Source organism: Varanus komodoensis, unplaced genomic scaffold, assembly GCF_004798865.1.
Source record: "Varanus komodoensis strain SLA01 unplaced genomic scaffold, ASM479886v1 scaffold4, whole genome shotgun sequence".
Lineage (NCBI taxonomy): Eukaryota > Metazoa > Chordata > Lepidosauria > Squamata > Varanidae > Varanus > Varanus komodoensis.
The window spans coordinates 32,824,555-32,844,363 of NW_025335941.1; the positions used below are offsets into that span (position 1 = coordinate 32,824,555).

Below are 19,809 nucleotides of genomic sequence, written 5' to 3' on the forward strand. Positions count from 1 at the left end.
TACCTTTTCCTGCAGCATTCTTGTGAGGATAATATGAGGCAGGAGAACTAGGTGTGCCTCTTTGAAGGAATCACACAGACACACACAACACAGTAGCAGCACTCTATTCAAGCAGTATTTTTTCCGGGTGTTTCCATTCAAGATATTTTATGCCTTTTCCCATGCTATTTGATTGTGCTCACAAATATGCCACATTCAAAACAAGTTAAATGCTTTTTCCCAAACCAGTAGCCATCAAAAATCAATCCCCTTGACAGGTTTTCCCATTAGCTATAAGAAGGCTGCACAGCTTTTGACCCACCAAAGCCAGATGTAGCCCGAGAGCACATATTGACATAAATCTGCTCCAGGGTTTTTCCCCTACTTTTTTTCTCCTGCCTGCTTAGGACTTGCAAAAACAAGGAAAATGTCAATTACATGTCATGCCATGATAATAGCTGATGTTTAGCTTTCTGGGTCATGAGTTATATAGACCCGAGCTAGAAAAATATCATGTTTGTTTCTGACTGATTTGCTGGGAAAAATATAAGTCAACCCATCGAAGCATTTTGAAATCCAAGGCACCAGTATTATGTCAGCAATCAGTACAAAATGTAACATTTTCTTGCTGTGTCACCAGGTCTGATAGCTGCCTAAAACAGTAATATATTGATAGCTTTGGCAAAAATGAAATAAAATACAATAAAATCTCCTCCCACGGTATTCATTCATGCTAACCTAAATTATATTCCTGGGCAAGACATTCCTAACATTTATCTTCCTATTTTTATAAACAGCCCTTGGGCATATTATCAATTCTTGAAGAGGAATGCATGTTCCCAAAGGCTACAGACATGACCTTCAAAGCCAAGCTCTATGACAACCATCTTGGCAAGTCACCCAACCTCCAGAAACCCAGGCCTGACAAGAAAAGGAAATATGAAGCACATTTTGAACTCCTGCATTATGCAGGAGTGGTAAGTTTTGAATATTTCCAGATGCAGACGTGATAGACAGCTCCCCTCAATGGTATTATCCTTGTAAACAGGAATACTCTCAGAATGAAATTGGAGCAAGAAACATGACAAGACGTTTTCTGGACATGAAGATTCTGAGCATGGTGGAAGTGCTTTGGGGACAATTCAGTGCATTAGAAACATGTCAAAGAATTCAACACATAAGTATCCAAAACATTCCTTAGAATGTGCTTCTTTGCATTTACATGTTCCTGCTATGCTTAGAAACAGGAAACGGGTCCTTTTAGAGAAGGACCATGTCTCAGCGGTAAGCCAGATGCTTTGCAAACAAAAGGTTCCATGCTCAGTCCTTGACATGTCTGGATAGAGAGTGAGGAAGATTCCTGACTGAAACCCCGGTGAGCTGGTAGTCTGTATAGATGTGCCAGTCTATGGTCTGTCCGACTCAGTCTAAAGTATGTTCCTAAGTGAAAGGAGGAAATGAAAGGCCAGAAGATGGACAGAAGGATAAGGTAGTGGCTATTTAGGAGGCTGGAGATAGATAAGGTCTGATATCCAGGTGATTTATTTTATTTACTGTATGCAATAGATTGCCAGGGTGTCTAAAATATCTTACACACAGTTGCTAATCTGTTACACCAGTGCATGGGGGCGGGGGGAGCAGGGAGTGCTCAGTACCTGTTGGCCAGCAATGTTCTTGTTGAAGTCAGTTCATCTGAGGCTTTTCTCGGTCGATGCTCTGCCGAGTGCGTCCAGGCAGATCTGGCACCGGTGCTTGCTTTCATTGCAAATGAAGCCAGCGGGTTTCTCATTGAGGAGTGGTGGTCCCTATTTATCTACTTGCAGATGGTATGCTTTCAAATGCTAGGTTGGCAGGCAGGAGCTAGGGGCAGACAATGGAACCAAGACAAAAATAAAATATTTGATCTAATAGTTTAATTGCCATCACATCTACCCTTTCCTCTCTAGGTCCCTTATAATATCATTGGTTGGCTTGAGAAAAACAAAGACCCCCTCAATGAAACTGTGGTGGGCATTTTTCAAAAATCTTCCAACAAACTTCTGGCAAGCCTGTTTGAAAATTATGTCAGTGCTGACAGTGGTAAGTGCAATACTTTGTTAGTTTAATTCCTTGTTCAAAGCATAAAGAGATTTTGAGTAAATACACAAACTTTTAGGATATAAGAAATTCTCTTCATCTTAAATGTAACTCTTTTCACAACATATCAGTGGGAAGCTGAGAGACTGTCATTTGCATTGATTCAAACAGCCAGCAGTTCACTCAATCTTCTTGCTGGCTCAGAACAGGCCAAGATCAATCGCAGCCATAGGCATTATGCTTTAACAGTACAGCCAAGAGATGCTTTGCATGTACATCTATGAATGTAACAGATGTATGTTTGCAAATATTGTGCAGTAAATGTGCCAGGGAGATAGGATTGCTCATAGTTACCCAATGTTTGCACAGCTGGTGGGAATGCCAGTGTGTAATAGTGTTACAGAGAGAGCCAGTGCGATATAGTGGTGAGAGTATTGAACTAGGTACCTGAGGAATCCAGGTTCTAGTCCCTACTTGCCCATGAAGCTCACCAAGTGACTTTGGCCCAGTCACAGACTCCCAACCTAACCTACCTCACGGGGTTGTTGTGAGCATAAAATGGAGCTATGTAAGCCTTCAGTTCCTCACAAGGACAAAAAAGGTGGAATATAAATGCAATGTAATCATCATATTAATAATGGGTGACTCTAACCATTCAAAAGAGCAGCCTATAGTACTATAGGAAGTCAGAGGCTTGAATCATGAAAGTGCAGGATTGTGCAAATTTATACCACTGCAGGCAAATTGGATGAATTATTCAATAAACTGGAGCTTTATATCCTGTTTATGGCTGATCCTTTTACAATTTGCATATGAACTTGAATGGATAAATAGCGAATGATTGTGGAAATGAGCACCACAAGAGCAAACTGCTGTCTTGCACTCAAGAACAGCATGTATTAATTGCACATGGACCTGCAGTTGGTGCTCAAAATGGTCAGTTGCGTGACTGACGTGGGAAAATAGCTGCATGGACTGGGAAATAAAGTAAAAGTAATTGGTAGAATGAATTGGCTTAAAAATAGAACCACTCATCCAATTTTAAGTTAAAAGTGAGTGAAACAGAGTTCCTTAATTAACATATATTGAATATTTTATAAGTAAAGGAGCTCCTAAGACCAAAATTCTTGATTCTCAAGTTTACATGGGAATCTCTATAGGAACAGAAATAATGTTTTTTTGTGGCTGTGCTTTTTGGACATGGCAATTTGCAGGTTTTCCCTAGAAAATAATGTTAAATAAGTAGGACTGTGACTCATTATTGAAATTTAGCTGTTATATCCTGAAGCCACAACCATTTACAGCATATATATTAAGAACCTCATTTGAAGTAGTTGTCATGAATCGTAAATGGATATCTAGAAGATGCAACCAAAGTGCAGGCTAACTACAGTATAGATTAGAAAAGAAGGCAAACTAAGATAGCTCAAATCAGCTCCCTGACAATCATGGCAGGTAGCTAGGAATTGCCCAGTTGCCTGCAGGAATTTGTCTGCCACCAAACAATCTTCCTGTGGCCTTCACATTTCTGGAAACCATGGGAAGAATCAGCTGTCTGCTCTCAGGTTTCCATGCTGTAATGTGGCTTCCCCAGTCATCTGGAACTGGGATGGCTATACTGCTGGAATGAGAAACACCAGATCATATCCTGGCAAGAGTAACCATGGAAGTGGCCACTTCTGGCCTTCAGTCTCTACAGTCAGCTTGCTAGCAATAGACACATCATTGCTCATTTTCCTGCCTTCTTGTTTACTTTTTGAAATGGGGAGACAGTGCAAAAATATGCAGAGGGAGAAGAGCAGAATTACTAAACATGTCTGCAGGGGCTAGAATGGCAGGGAATCAGGAGGGGGAAGTCTTTTCAGTACCACAGCAGACCTAGTAGGAAGGAGCTGCTATAGTCCCCAGGCAAGAACAGGGAAAGGACGGGGATTTTGCTTACAGGGGCTGCAGGGAGCATGGTGAGGCCAGGGGGATGGAGCAGGGAGACCACCGTGCCCAGGTAGCCACAAGATTTTCTGGCTGGCAGGTTCAGGCAAACATCCATGTGCCATGGAAACAACAGAGTGTTTGCCATGTCTTGTGAACCCAGCCATTGTTTCAACCAAAGGGCACAGCTATCTTAGCAGGATCACATCAGGGCAGCATGAATCATGCAGCACAGCTCACTTTTCTTTTATCTAGACAAATAGACTGTCACAGGACAAACAGACTCTTTGATGAAGCCAAAGCTTGGTTTTGCATGCACAAGGTTCAATCCCTGGCAACTCCAGGTAGAGCCAGGGAAGGCTTTTGTCTGAAACCCTAGAAAGACACCACTGCTCATTAGAAAACAGAAGTGAGCAACAAGTAGATCAGGATCTACTAAAAGACTGGCAGTAGTTTCCAGACTTCTGTATACAAATTCCTAGTAGTAGTAGTAAATTGGCAAGAGTTTCTCGGTTTCTCTGCGTAAGACATGTATTGCATGCTTATGGCTCATCATTCATGGTAGTTTGTAGGTGCTTTACTTTATATCATCATTCTCCAGAGCCTCTTCTGTGTTTTCTTAGCATTTCCAGAGTGAGCAAAGGCTGGCATTATCTGAAAACAGCAGAGTAAAGCAGAATGAGAGGCTTGTATTTTCCCAATTCTACTGTAGCTCAGTGCCACCTTGTATAATGGATGGGACATAAAGAAAGGCGGAGAAAGAACTCCTCAATCCTCAAAACAGAACATGTGTAAAGGAGCTTATCTTAATCCCACAAAGAATCCAGAAGCAAAAGTTTCAGTAAACTGGAGGTTAAAAGTTTCATGCAGAGAAGCACTCTGAATCCTGTATGTTCAACAACAGTAACAATAAAATGACTTTACACCCAAATTAGGCTGCAGAAATGAAGAGAGCTTGGGTAATCAGGAGCGGGATTTTGTGCAAAAGTACAGTGAACTCCGTTCTGGTACTGAAAAACTAATAGGTCAAAATGTGTTAAGAGATACTGCTTTCTTTAATAATAACTGCATGTCTTTTGCATCTAACCCTGTTGGTAAATTTTTGGGGTTCAAGCAAAAAACACAATCCCAACAAGTCAGATGTTTGCTCACCCCTGGAATAGAATCTCAAGCTAGGCGGACCATTGGTCTGATTCAGTATAAGATAAAATCCAGATGGGTTACTTAGTGTTGTGAACTACCCAGAGAGTGTTGGCTGTGGGCACTAATAGAAATGTAGTAGCAATAGTAGTAGTAAGAAGCAGAAGTTTCCTATGTTTCTATCTGTGAAGTGTTTCACAACTGAATCCAATGAATCAACTGACAAAGGTAGAATTAGCAGATACAATTAAACAGTTCTTAAATCCCTGGCAATGGTGAGTCATGCTCTGGTAACTTCCTGGTTGGATTACTGTAATGTGCTCTACGTGGGGCTGCCCTTGAAAATGGTCTGGATACTTCATCTGGTATAAAATAGAGCTGCCAGGCTGTTGATGGGGACCGGCCATTACTCTCACATAACGCCAGTCCTCTACCAGCTCCACTGGCTTCCAGTTGGAGTCCAGGCCCAATTCAGGGTGCTGGGTTTGACCTATAAAGCCTTAAATGGCTTGGGACTGGGATACCTGAAGGAACGTCTCCTTCCTTATATTCTCTCATGCCCCTTAAGATCTGCAGGAGAGGCCCTGCTCTGGGAACCCTCCTTGAAGGAGGTAAAAAAGGTATCTAGTCAGAGTAGGGCCTTCTCTGTGGTGGCGCCCAGACTGTGGAATGTGCTCCCCAGAGAGGCCAAGCCTATATTCTTTTTGGTGCCAGGTTAAAACATTTTTATTTAAATGCCATTTTAAGAATTAGAGTTTTTAGATTTTTAAACTTTATTTTATTGTATTTATTTTATCCATTGTTATTTATTTATTTTTCTTATGAGTGTGATTTATTCTCTATTGCTTATTATTGGTTTAATTTGATGGTATTCTGTTAGTAATGATTGTATTTATCTATTAATATTTATTATATTATGGATTGTATTTTCATTGTTCGGATTTTTTATTCTGTAAGCTGTCTTGAGACGTTTAGTGAAAAGATGGGATAAACATGTTTTATTACATTAAAAATTTAATTACCATAAACATGATAAAATGTCATACCCTGATGGATTATAATGCAGCAAATGTTGCTTAAAAACAAAAACACTGTAACAGTTTGGCAAACAAATCCGTACATTGCCTTGTTTAATGTAGAAAACTGATTGCTAAATCATAGTCTGATATACATTGTTTAAGGCCAGGATGGGAATATGGAAAGCTGGCTCAGTCCAGAGCATCAGTCCAATTATAGTGCAATATTATGCATGTCTGGACACAAAGTCCCCAAATGCTGGGAGCCATGTGACTTTTGTTCTGTTTAAACATAGGATTGCACCATTAACTTGGTATTTTTATGAAGGCCAGGTTCAGGTTCTCCAACAAAGATATTTCCCATCACAAACTGTCTAAATTGACTGTAGATGCTAGAGACTCTAGGTTCATATCAGATGAATATAATTTTGCAAGAAATACCTATAATCCAGAGAAATTTAGAATGTTAGTAATGTACTGTTTAAATAACAGAGTGTTTGTTCTTCTTTTGTGACGTGAGTCAGACTGGCATCAGGGACTGGTATCAGCAGGCAGATGCCAACACCTTGGCACTCTGGAAAGGCTCACCATTGTTTAGATCCACATTGCTGCTCTTCATTGCTCTTGCCATTTGCTTTCTTGGCCATTGGTGGGCCCAATCCCCAATAAATAGGAGAGCAAATGAGCATGTGATCACATTACTTGCTGAGTGAGATGCAAGTCAACAAGCTATAGCAATGAGGTGGAAAAAGAGAAGCAATGGCAATCAGGATGTGTGTACTTTGCCTTTTTATTTTTCATATTTCTGTAATTTTAAACCATTTTAGTTATACAAAAAGTTAAACAATGGTCTGCAGGTCCATAGGATCCATGTGAAGAGCTAGACCACTGCACAACCTATGGGTCAGATTCATAGAAAGCTGCACTCTGATGAATCCATTATTTATTTTTCTGACATCCCTGAGTGGCAGTTGCAGCAGTGACAGGTTACGTAGTATTGAGTTCTGGGTGCTCTGGGAATTTGGCATCTTCTAGAAGGCTGCAGAAGTGGATTTTGGCAGTGAATACTTGCTAATTGGCCGCTGCCAATAGCAACTTCCCTGGACGGATATACTCACACTAATATACACTCTGGAAATCATCAAATTATACATGACAAATTATATGTACGTTCTACATTTTTAACACCAATGTTTCTTAAAATTTTAAATGACTTCTGTTCTTTGGACCAGCAAACCATCACAGGCAGCAAAGTCACTGTGTGAGTAAAACAGGCAGGCTTTCATTAGTTGTATCAGAATTGGTAATATAATGGAGCCAAGGTTTGCAGGGCTGAGGTACCAGGGTTTTTTCATTAGTAGGGATGGTGGTGGCTAAAGAAATTAATGCAAACAGATGGCTTTTGTATCCCTCTGAGCTTAGGTTCTGTCGTCTTGGTAACTAGGAGGAAATTGATTTTCTAAGCTAGAATATATTGTTGTGAGCTCAGTTACCCCATTGCATTGCAAACTGCTTTGGAACTTCTCTACATCAGACTGCTAATTCAGAGTTAATCTGCTATATCCACTTATCTACTTGCAGTTTTATCACAGAATTGAGACCCAAGCACTAGGGTTTCCTCTCCTGTGTTTCTGATGCATAACCTCTAGGTGGCACTGTGGCATCATGGAATGCTTCATATATTTAAAAGGAAATCACAATTTCCTTCACTTTCACAATTAAATGCCACATTTTCCCTGCTCTAAAACACCTTGTTGATTAGGCACAGAACTGGAGGATCATGCTGTCATCCAAAGAACCTCAAAACAACCAGGAATAGCAAATGATGAGCACATGCTAAACTCCTTATGTAGAAAAGCTCTTGACATAGCTTGGTTTTGAATAAGTAATTGAGAGCACAGTTCCAAGTAGGGATGTGCCAAGCCTTCTCAGAATCTGGTTTGTGCCTGCCTGTCAAACTTCATCTAGAGCTCATCCCTCTCTAAGGAAATAACCAAGTATGGAAGAAGCCTGAGTGTGTTTGCAGACCCCCAGTTACACAACTGGAAGCCTTTCCAAGTTGCCATTCCTGGCAGCCAACCTTCCTCCTTGCTCTATACTGCCACCAGTGGCATCGGTGCATGAGGAAAAAGGGTGCAGTGAGTGGGCATGCCAGCCACCATTCCAGGTGGCCAACCTCTCTTCTCACTCACGGCCACCAGCACGCAAGGACAAAGGGTGCAGCAAATAGGTGCACTGGCCACCATTCCCAGATGCCAAAGATGGTGCTGCTTGTGTGTGGGGCTCAATTCCTGGTGAGTAGCCAGTGATCCCTGGATACAGTCACCAGGAACTTGAATTCTGGGCTGCTGCAAAATGGCCCAGAGTCCAGGAAGCTGAAAACTGGAGAATCCAGCAGATTTTCCAGCCAAAGCAAATTCCTTGTGCATCCCAGTCCTGTACATGTCCTACAACTCCCAGCATCCCCCTGAGTTTCCATCTAAACATGCATAGGATTGTGCTGTGAGGTATAGTAGTTTTGCAGAAGAATTGCTTCTAGTAGAGACTTGATAAAAACCTGATAGAAAGAGCATGAAATAAAATGTTTCTCCCTGCTGCTGGCAACAGAAATACAATCTTAAGCTAGTTGTCTTTCATTTTTGGAGGACAAAGAGGACACTGCTCTTTGCTATCCCACTATTCTATGACTGTCAGCTGATACTAATAAATTGGGTATGTTATGTCTTCCTGCTCTTTGGAAGGATGATGTGTATGAGAGAGAGAGAGAGCGCGAGAGAGAGAGAATGAGAGAGGTAGAAATCAACACAGCTACCTGTATTTCACACTCTTCTAGAGGGTAGGGCTTGTGGCTGCGATGTCAGTGGAGCAGTGTATCTGGTCTGGGTTATAGTCTGAACTACATGGTGCTGAATCATAGCACTGAACCTAGGCTGCAGATAGACTTCAGTACCCTGGACAGCTCCCCAACGTTCAGAGTGAAGCCTATAATGAATACACTCTTCCCCTGACATAGGAGCCACCAGCCTGCAATGTTATGGACACTGTCAAGGTGAGTGCCTGCTCTTTAAAATTTACAGCCATGGCATTAATCACTTGAAACAGAACACCATCCAGCAAGCAGGGCTTTCATGATGATACAAATTTAGCAACTTCATGACGGTTCCTTTATCATGAAAGTTGTTTCTCAGCTAAAGTTGTGCTTTGTCCATGGCTTGGTGTTAGCAGGGGTGGAATGGGGTAGGGAGGATATGAAGCCACAAGAAACTACAGTGGAAGCAATTAAAAATATTGCTAGACTGACAGATTCTTAAATGTTTTATTTATTCATTTTTCCGCTTGCATGCCACCCTATTAGCCATAGGCTCACAACATAATAAACAGCATTTTCACAATAATTAAAACAATTCATAATAAATAGAATATAAAATTGACCCATGTTAAAATAAAATTGGGAGGAAGCATAAAACTAAGTGATTGATATATATCAAAATGAGCTCATAATATAGATAAAAAATAGGCATACTAAAATTATCTGGAATTAAAATCAGAATATGGCAGCCGCAAACATAAACCACTAACCAATTAATTAAATGTAGCTCCCTTGAATTCTACTCGTGAACTTTTAATGGTGCAATCGTAAGCATATTTACAAAGAAAAAAATCCCGCAGGCTTTCTGGCTGGAGGATGCTCAGACTTGTTAGAATATTTGTGTCCAAATCATGAAATAAGGTTTATTTATTTATTTGTGTCAGTGCTGAAAGCTGTTTTTAACCTGGTTTCTCTTTTTGTTTTGTTTTGTTTTGTTTTGTTTTGACTACAAGCTGATCACAGTGGGGAGAAGAAACGCAAGAAAGGTGCTTCCTTCCAAACGGTGTCATCAATGCATAAAGTAATTTTCAGTTTCCCTTTCCAATTATAAATAATTTATCTTTTTCTCTTCCCCATCATGGAGATGGTATATTCAAAAGAATGTTACTACAAGGTTAGAACTTTATCTCCTTAAAAGTCTAATATTTTCAGGTTTCCGAATCAATCCTTTTTCTACCTGTATTTATTAATGTTTGTTTCTCTGGTTCAGTAGTTGAGATGAGACAAGTAAACAATACCCAGTTGCTGTGGTTCAGCAGGGATGGAGCTACAAAGCAGCTGCAACTATCTCAACCAAGATCCCAAAACATTGCAAAGTCATGTGTTCCCTTAAAGACTACCACATTTATCATAGTTTAAGTTTTCAGGAGCTGGAGGTCAGTTTAAAGTTTCAGTCATGTTTTATTTAAACAGGCCAAGATGAGAAACTGTAATTTCCTAATGACTTATTTAAATCAATTATAGTTTAAACTAACTTCAGTTTGAACCAGTTCATATATACGTATGGTTAGTTTAAAGAAGGAAGCAGATGAGAGCTTCCTTCTCATGCGCAAGCCCATGGCTCAATCAAGCTCACTCACACAGCTATGGTTTAGCAGTTCATCCACACTAGGCCAGCAACTGCACAGCAAGAGCACTAAACCTAAATGTAACTGAACCTTAGGAAGTAGTAGACCATCGTAGTCTTGAGTGGGTGTCTAAGGAGTGGGCAACTTTGGTCATCCAGCTGTTTTGGCCTCCAGCTTTGATCAGTTCTAGCCAGTATAGCCTAAGGCAAGGGAGAGTGAGCCCTCTAAGCTAAAGCATCTGGAGTTGCCCACCCCAGTCGGACTGAAGAACCATCTCATGCCAAGGAGATGGATCTTCTGTATTGATCAGAAACTTAGTGTTTTGTAACATGAATTGGTCTGGTTTGGCATACACGCCACTTCCATGATTTAGTTTGCTTATCTTTCCTTTCCTCTTTATAGGAAAATTTAAACAAACTGATGACTAATCTAAGATCTACAGCTCCCCATTTTGTGCGCTGTATTATTCCCAATGAAACAAAAACTCCAGGTAAAAAAAGTCTTACTTTTGACTATTCTCCTTCCTTAGGTTCCGTATTTTATTAGCCTTCTGGTGGAATATAATTAAATCATCCTGAAATAAGTTCCTTAAAGGTGCTCTCTGGTTCCAACAATCCTGTTGGAACTGATCTTGCTCTTTCTGCAGGTGCAATGGACCCTTTTCTTGTCCTTCATCAGCTTCGCTGTAATGGTGTGTTGGAAGGAATTCGTATTTGCCGTAAGGGATTTCCAAACAGAGTTATCTATGCTGACTTTAAACAAAGGTAATACAAAGATCAATGGCTCAGCCAAGTTGTTACTTATTTAGAACTTTTACCTATTCCAACCCAGTAAATAATTTTTAAAATTTACTCAATTCAAATCACATTTGATAAAAATCCCATGTCACAAAGGATTTGTTCTCCTATCTGTAGTACTAAAGCAAAATTTTGCAAATTTTCAAAATGCAGGAAATATGGAGATTTTGGACAGAATTCCAAATTGTAATTTATAAACTAATAGCTTAGTTAAAGGAATTGTACTTATAAATTACATTATCAATAGTACTTCTTTCCCTCAAAGCAGGATCTGTGACTCCAAACAATATATGTACTATGCAGGCTCACTTCTGGGGAAATATTTGGTTGTAAAGATTAGGAGTATTTCTGTTTTAAAAGAAATTAAGCATTCTTTCCCCTAGAGATAGTATGGAAAAAGCTACAGATGTAAATTTACATCCGCCAGTGTTCCAGTGGCCACAGCAAGACATCTCAGTGGCAGGCCAGAGTCAGACCCCACACCTTCTACAAGCAGGCCTTGGGGTAGACATTTTTCCAGTGGAAAAGACATTCTGCATGCGTGCATATAAATACTACTGGAGGCAGCCCCATCACCTGGCCCAGCCTGTGCAAACTCACAGGGCTCTGAAATCCTGCTCTGTTCCTTCATTCTCAGCATCCCCACCTAGGTTTGCAAGTCTGTAATCAAACCCATGTCTTATGCATGCTCAGAAACAAGCCCCCTTGAACCAGTGACACTGACTTTGGCGTGCACATGCATAAGACTTCACAACAAGAGAGATGTGTGCTTCCCCTAGGATCATCAAAAACAAAAATCTGTCCTAACTGCTTAGCATTTTACTCAGAACTTGAAATCAAACGTCAAATCTAATCTTCGGGTTTTGAACTCTTTAGAGGTTATTTTTAGATCCACATTTGGCATGTTAAAAATATGACTTGGAATGTATATACAAACATCTGAAGAGGTTACATTTTCGTGAATTTCTTCCCCAGGGTGGTTTAGATCTAGCTTATGTTTTCCTCCAAAATGCATAAAGAATGCAACATTATATTATTAATATGTGTCACAATGGGTAGTGAAAGGTATGTAACAAAAAGAGGAGGCAGCTCAACAGCAATCACACAAGGCAGTGTTCTCATAGATGGTTCATGCCTGGTAGCCTAAACCTCTCTGCTGTATGTCATGGAAGTGATGCTGCCCATCTACAACTTTAGTTGGGCCAGGGCCCAGCCCCAGACTCAGTTAGCATGCCTGCCTTGACCCTTTAGCTTGTGCAGCGTGAAAGGCTTAAAATACCCCTGAACATGTGCACAGTGCATTTCCCCATTGCATTCAGTTACTAGGCACCCGGGGGCGGGGGGCGGGGTGAGAGTAGAGCTTCCAGGCAGAATTGTGTCATGTTATCCATGCCTCTCCATTGTATTTTTTAAAATCTCAGCAGTGCCAACGTAGTGATAAATTCTGAATAATTGAAGGTTTAAAATTGTGCTAATAATGAGAACTACCCCTGATGATTCACTTCTGCTTGGTTTTGAATGAGAAGAAAGCAAATGACAGCTTTGATTTCTGTTTACACTAAAGTAATTGCAGAAGATCCTAGTTCAGTGATGGAGCATTTGCATTGTGTGCAGACTTTCAGTCCAGTTAAAAAGATCATGTAACAGCTGATAGCAAAGGTTTTTGCCTAACACCCTGGAGAGCTGCTTCCATCAGTGTAGGAACTTGGTTAAATGAACAAATAGTCTGGTATAAGGCCGACATCCAATATTCCAGTAGAATGAGGGTCATTACAATCTGATCCAAAGTTTAATTCATTTATACATTATCTGCTTTAATTAGATACCGCATTCTGAACCCTTCTGCAATTCCAGAGGACAAGTTTGTGGACAGCAGGAAAGCTGCTGAAAAATTACTTGGTTCTTTAGATATTGACCACAGCCAGTACAAGTTTGGACACACAAAGGTAAAGCCTTCCCTTCAATCTTTCCTTGTGTTCAATATATTGTCAGGAGCATTTAATGCTGTAGCAGTGGTTAAACTTATAGCCTGATCAGTGTATTAAATACTAAGTTGCTAGAACCTCCATTTGTGCTATATTGACAGTGGGGAGAGATTAAAGAAGTAATCGGAGGCAGTGCTACATTTATTTACCTGAGAGCCAGCAACATTACAATCAAGGGAGCTGCCTTCTCACTAGACATGTAGAGAATTGCACTGTTCATTGATAAATCAGCTGAGTTGGGTTGACTATCCTACCCATGTTTAGGTTTCTCCTCAGTAAGACTTACTTCCTAGTAAAGCTCTAGCATTGCACACTTACAATGCAAAAGTGTTCCAGTGAGAAGGAAATGAATACATCATTCCCAGCATTGTGGGCATGTCAGAAGAACAAGGTGGCTTAGGATCTTCTGGAGTAGCATCCACCTGTAACATGTACCTGGTTTGCCACTGACCCTAACCCCATTGGAACAGAGGGGCAGACCTCCCTTACTGCTGGTGCGGTAGCCTTCCTGTGAGTCCTCGGCCATCCTGGCATCAAAGACAAGGTTACTGCCTTGGTTATGCAAGTAGCTCAGCCAAGGCCAGCCTCACCATTAGGCAGAGTGAGATGCTTGCCTCAGGGAGCCGATTGTGAGTGAGGGCAGCATATTATTAGTTACTTGTATTTTTACCACCATGGAGAGGAAGTGCCAGGCCCAGCTTTCTGACACATTTTGGCAACTGCACACAGAACACAAAACAACAAATCCTTTATTGCATCAGGTCAGGTTACCCAGTGCAGCTTTCCAGAGCTCACAGCAACATTTACAGACCCCACTAAACTAAATGGCTTAGAAAGAGTCTATTGCCTTGATGCTTTGGGTGACATTCAGAGTCCAAGTCAAACATTTGATTTCAAGTTGGGATGTCAAGCGTTTGGGATTCAAGACACACCAGATACAGGATTCATAAAAGGTCCAGGAAAGGAAGTGTTCTGAGCAATTATAAGAGGCCATTTCTAGCAAAGCCTTTTCAGTGCCTGCTCTGGGTTAAATACCAGGTAGGCACTGCTATAGCTCCCCTTCTGATGGTCTGTCCCAACAAGGGAATCCAGCTCATCAGCAAGCACTATGCCTGAGAGAACATCTCTCTTCTGCTCTGTTTAGTTGAAAGCTTCGTCTGGATGGCACTTCCCTCCAGCTGAACCCCCTGCAGAAATTTCTCCTGCTCGGTTGCCACAATCCTGGGCTGCAAACCAGGGGCCTCACCCAAGGCTGCATTGCAGCTGTGGCTGACTCCTCCTCCTGTGGCCTGCAATCAGAGGGAAGCTGCCCAGAGCTACATCCCCAGGCTTCATCCTTCCTACAACTGGGCTGGGTTCTAAATCATGGATCAGGTTCTGGGCGCACAGCATTTGGACTAGGACTGACAGGGGGAGGTGGGATTTGCTTCCTTTGGTGACCAAATATCCTGTCTGGCCTTGGGTACCCTATATTTTGAACTGAGAGATGGGCACATGATCTGCTGCTCTGCCTCAGGCAGCAAAGTATCTGGGCTAGTTCTGCATTCAGCAGACCACACTCACTCAGAAATGCAACGACTGTAATTTGCCTGGGTCACAGATCAACTATTGTTCGTGTAATATGTGCCCAAATACCTCTGTTGTGTCCTGTGGTTGCAGAGCAGTAGGAATTTATCGGCCATATCTGCAGAAAAGTCTAATTTAATTTCCTCCATCTCACTACACACCCTTGTCGCTTGTCAATAGTCACAGTATACTTGCTTGTAATTCCCTATCTTTATCCAATGCTCCTACTTAAAATAGGGCAAGTGCTTGAATATTTATACACATTGCAGATGACAAGTATGTATTAAAAGCAGAAGCATTAATGACCCGACCATTGCTAGGGGACTGTGCTGAACAAGGGCAATGGCTGATGTAATGTGCTGCATGATGACCTCCTATTCCAGCATAGCAGCTGCAACCCAGATCTCTATGCTGATATTGTACAAACTCTCTGTCTTCACGTGTTTTTCTCCTCTCCTTTCTCCAGGTTCTACCCTGGGCAGTTTTCTATATTTTAAAGGGGGAGGATAAAGTTTAATCTTTATTAACTTGCTGTTGGCCTCACATACCCCTTAACCTGGTTTATTGTAACTTACGTTGCAGTGGAGCGGTACTCTTGCGAGAAATTCTGATTGAGGAAGAAGTTCCTTTTTTACATATCTTAGCCAGAAATACTTATGGCTATTGATTCCACTAGGCTTTAGCATTGCTCAGGAAATGTATGTCAAAAATAATAGCTTTATAGCACTTCAGATTATTATTATTATTAAACGGTCAGAACAAAAGCAAATCATAATGTTGGGTGTTAAGTAAAATTAGAAGTAGTTATGACATAAGATCAGTAGTCGAACACTTGAAGAGGGAAGAGTTACAGGTCTGATAGCACTTGTAATGCTTTAAAATGGCACTCATCATTGCTAATAGCTTGATTTTCCAGGGAATTGATAGATAATGTAACAGAGTAGAACTAATAGCCTATTCCATGATTTTTTAATCCAAAGGAGAAAGATACTGTATAGAGATATGACAAAATTTAAAATGTTGGGATATGTATTTCTCCTTTGACTTAAAATTATATGTATAGATGTTTGAAGCAAAATGGAATGTCATAATGTAGAGAAGATACAGGACTTCACACAGGGCAGTAGCAATTTCAGCAATATTAATTAACAAGTCTGCCCAGTATGCTGTAGTGTCAGTTCTTATGCACTGGTGAATCACATGATTTCATGCTGTACAGATACTGGGTTTCTTTACATGAGACATTTAAATCCGTGTTTTACTGAAGTTTCTTTTTCCATTTGCTTTAGCAGAGGAAGAATGTCCTTTCACATGAGATTTCTTTTCCTGGTGGTTTTCCTTTCTGCCTTTCTGCATGTCCTTATATGTTCTGTTACATGACACAGAATAATGATGCAGTGCAGAGCAGAATTTAGACTCTACACACAGGATTAGAATTAGGTTTACGTAGGGTTGGCATCACACGGGAGAAAGCTGCATTATCCTCACTATATAAAAAAGCTGGAAAATGGTTAGAAGACAAGGGAGAAGCCCTTGGAGAATGGAAAAGTCATGTAAAGGACCTGCAAACTTGCATGAATGTGTGATCATGAATGCACAAAAAATGTGTTGTGTAAAAAAGCCCATTAGAAACCTTGTAGTACAAGTAGCAATACAACTAATCTGACTTAATTAATAGGCTTACATTGAACAACTGCATATGAACCATATTATATGAATGAGATTTGTTGAATTTATTCTGCAAGCCCCACTGAATTTGTTGTGCAAGACCTATGATATATATTTCAGGTCTTCTTTAAGGCTGGTCTTCTGGGATATCTGGAAGAAATGAGAGATGAGAGGTTAGCCAAGATTTTGACCCTAATTCAAGCAAGAGCCCGAGGCAAGCTGATGCGCATTGAATTCCAGAAGATTGTCGAGAGAAGGTATTAAGTATAGAATCTGTTTGCTCATTATATTCTGTGGACAAATGGCTATTAGCATTTTCCAAATGATGGCATTCTAAGGCTTGATTTCTCGGAAATAACCATATCTCTGCAGCCCAGGTGGTACCTTAAAGGTCATCTGACCATGACTTTGGATGTCATAATGATGTGAGGGGAACAGGAAATGAAAATGTATGTATTTCTTTATCTCATTTTTAGACTGCCCAATGGCCTAAGCTTTTTGGATAGTTTACAACGTTTATCAAAAGTCTTGCACTTCCCGTTTCTGCATACCCATCTTGTGCAAAATAAAATTGTTGGGCGTAACTTTCAGATGATGGGCAAGTGTAAGAGCAGCTTGGGTCCTTCCTTGCAAGAAGTGATTAAAAGATATATTTTATAAGGAGAAATAAAAGGCAATATCCTGAGGAACAGGGGACATGGAGCACTTCCTTGTCCTATTAAATACATAGATATACATAAGGGCCAATTTCAGGCAAGACAGTGATTATGCAATTGCCCTTGTGTTGGGAGTAAGAAAGATGGCTGCTTTGGGTGCACATTCTCAAGGACTGCTGGCTGTTCTTCAGAAAAAGCAGCAGCAGGAGGAAAAGAGGCACAGGAGGGGGCCTGGGAATGTGAGCCCTCCTGAGACTCTGAGATGAAAGAAGCAGAGACACTAATATCAAGGCCAGACTGCCCAAGGTGGTAACAGGTAACAACAGGGCTTTTTTTGTGATAGAACGCACTGGAATGGCATTCCAGCACCGTTTTTTGACGGATTTTTCCAATGGAGTGATTCTGAATCGCCTGCGGGCTGCTTGTGTGTCCGCGCTGATTGTGAGGGCGCTGTTCAGCTTGGGACGCTGCTCAGCTTGGGATTGGTGTGTGTATTCATGTGCTGAGTGCTTACTGCCGGTGGCGACCATTATGTTTATGTGTGTGTAGAGTGACTGGCTACGTGCAAAAGGTAAATAAGTTCTTTATTTCAAAAAAAGTTGGTGAATTGAAAATCTTTTTAGTGTAAAAATGTGACTCCAAGACATGAGTTCCGGCACCTTTTTTTTTTTTTTTTTTTACAAAAAAAGCACTGGGTAACAATAACCAAGATGTACACCTGGCAGGAGGGGATTTGGAGCAGGGGAGTTTCTCAGACACAGACAAAGCAGTCATGGCTCTTGTTCCCATCACACATCATCAGCAGAGGAGGGCAGCCCAGTAAGAGGTTTGGTGCACAGAGCAAAGATGTCCTTATTTTTAGAAGGCCTCTCCCAAAGGGCTGGGGGCCAGGCATGCTCATAAGGAGAGTTTCTGGAGGTGGATACTAGATTGGGTTCAACAAACTGCTCTGTGCATGCTCAGAGATTCAGCCTGGTTATTTCTGTGCTTTGGTCAATAAAGAACACATTGCCAGAAAAGGTCTGGGGCTTTGAATTTGTGAAGGAGGAACCCCTTTCTTGACAGCTGCCTTGCTCACCTTATTCTATAGAGGGTCCAAGTGACAATGGCATCACTTTGTAATACTTCCATGTTTTCTTTCTGCTTCTAATTTTTTCTTATGTGGACAAAACCTAATCTGTTAGGGAGGAAAAGATGGAATAGCTGCCTTATTGGAATCCTCCATCTGGAAGCACCAATAAAAATAGGATAGTATCTCACCCTGCCTACATGGGCAGGATAGGACCCACCACTAGTTTAACAGGGAGGCACTGGTTGTTAAAGTAAACAGAAATGGTCAGAAACACTTGTTTAAGGAATGGGAGAAGGTTGGCACAGCTTGTAGAAGGGAGCTGTGCCACTTGTCCCAATCCAGAAATGAGGATTTTTGCTCATTTCCAGGCTTGCTTTACGCAGCCCTAAGTCCCTGTTGAGCTAATGCTGGGTTCCACTGGCACAGTGGAAGGAGTAGTAGCATAGTAACAGGAATGGATACTGCCCATAAAGTTAGATGCTATTCAGGCATTAGTAAAGAGAAATTGTGGAGGAAACACTGGGGTACACATATACACCTGGACCACGCCATATTGATGGGGAAGGTCTAAAGGCCAGCTGCAAGAGCCTTGGCTGCACCCAGTTGTAGTGCTCCATGGAATTTAGGACCCTGCACAATTGGGCTTTCTAAGCACATGTACTGACACTGCATTCATGCGCATGCGGTAATTTGAATTCATAATGCAGTTCATAACTTCATAACTTTGCTGACAGCATTAGGAGCCTGGGAAGGGGGATGATGAGACTACAGCTATACATGCATATACATTCTGGCTTATCCACCTACAAGGCAGCCCACAATACAAACAGAAATTATAAAATAGAATACAATTAGCATACTAAGCAACAGCAATGATAACTATTTGGAGTTGTTTTAAATTCCACGCAAGAAATAAGTGAAGATATATTTATTGCTTGAAAACTGAATAATAAGTTGATGTGTGTGGTATGGGACATGTAACATTCAAATGAAAACCAGTATATATATATTCTAGGATTTAATAAGCTGAAACCAGTGAATATGCGCTTGTTGCACAAAATCCTAATCAAGTGAGGAGGTCAAAATAATAACAAAATGATCTTCCTTAGGCATCTCCAAAATCCATGTGATTTTTCTTTTTAAACCAGAGATGCACTGCTGGTGATCCAGTGGAATATTCGAGCTTTTATGGTTGTGAAAAACTGGCCTTGGATGAAGCTTTTCTTTAAGATCAAGCCTCTACTGAAGTCAGCAGAAACCGAAAAAGAAATGGCTAATATGAAGGAAGAGTTCCTGAAATTAAAGGAGGCCTTGGAAAAATCAGAAGCCAGGAGGAAGGAGCTTGAGGAAAAGCAAGTTTCCCTGGTGCAGGAGAAAAATGACCTGCTGCTTCAACTTCAGGCAGTGAGTAGAGCAGCATCTTTTTGCTGATGCAGGACCAGCCCTCTCAAGAGGTGGGGCAAATCCTGCACCCCCACTGGCAGCTCG

General features: G+C 41.1%; 1 protein-coding gene across 1 annotated transcript in view; it reads left to right on the top strand.

Moving 5' to 3' along the window:
- The window catches only part of MYH15 (myosin heavy chain 15), a 92,760-nt gene that overhangs the window by 32,353 nt on the left and 40,598 nt on the right, over positions 1–19,809 (top strand). The window contains exons 17-24 of the mRNA XM_044441486.1: positions 777–956; positions 1,926–2,058; positions 9,963–10,030; positions 10,980–11,067; positions 11,224–11,341; positions 13,197–13,320; positions 16,714–16,850; positions 19,470–19,725. Coding sequence (XP_044297421.1) covers positions 777–956; positions 1,926–2,058; positions 9,963–10,030; positions 10,980–11,067; positions 11,224–11,341; positions 13,197–13,320; positions 16,714–16,850; positions 19,470–19,725 — 1,104 coding nt within the window. The remainder of the gene's footprint in view (positions 1–776; positions 957–1,925; positions 2,059–9,962; positions 10,031–10,979; positions 11,068–11,223; positions 11,342–13,196; positions 13,321–16,713; positions 16,851–19,469; positions 19,726–19,809) is intronic.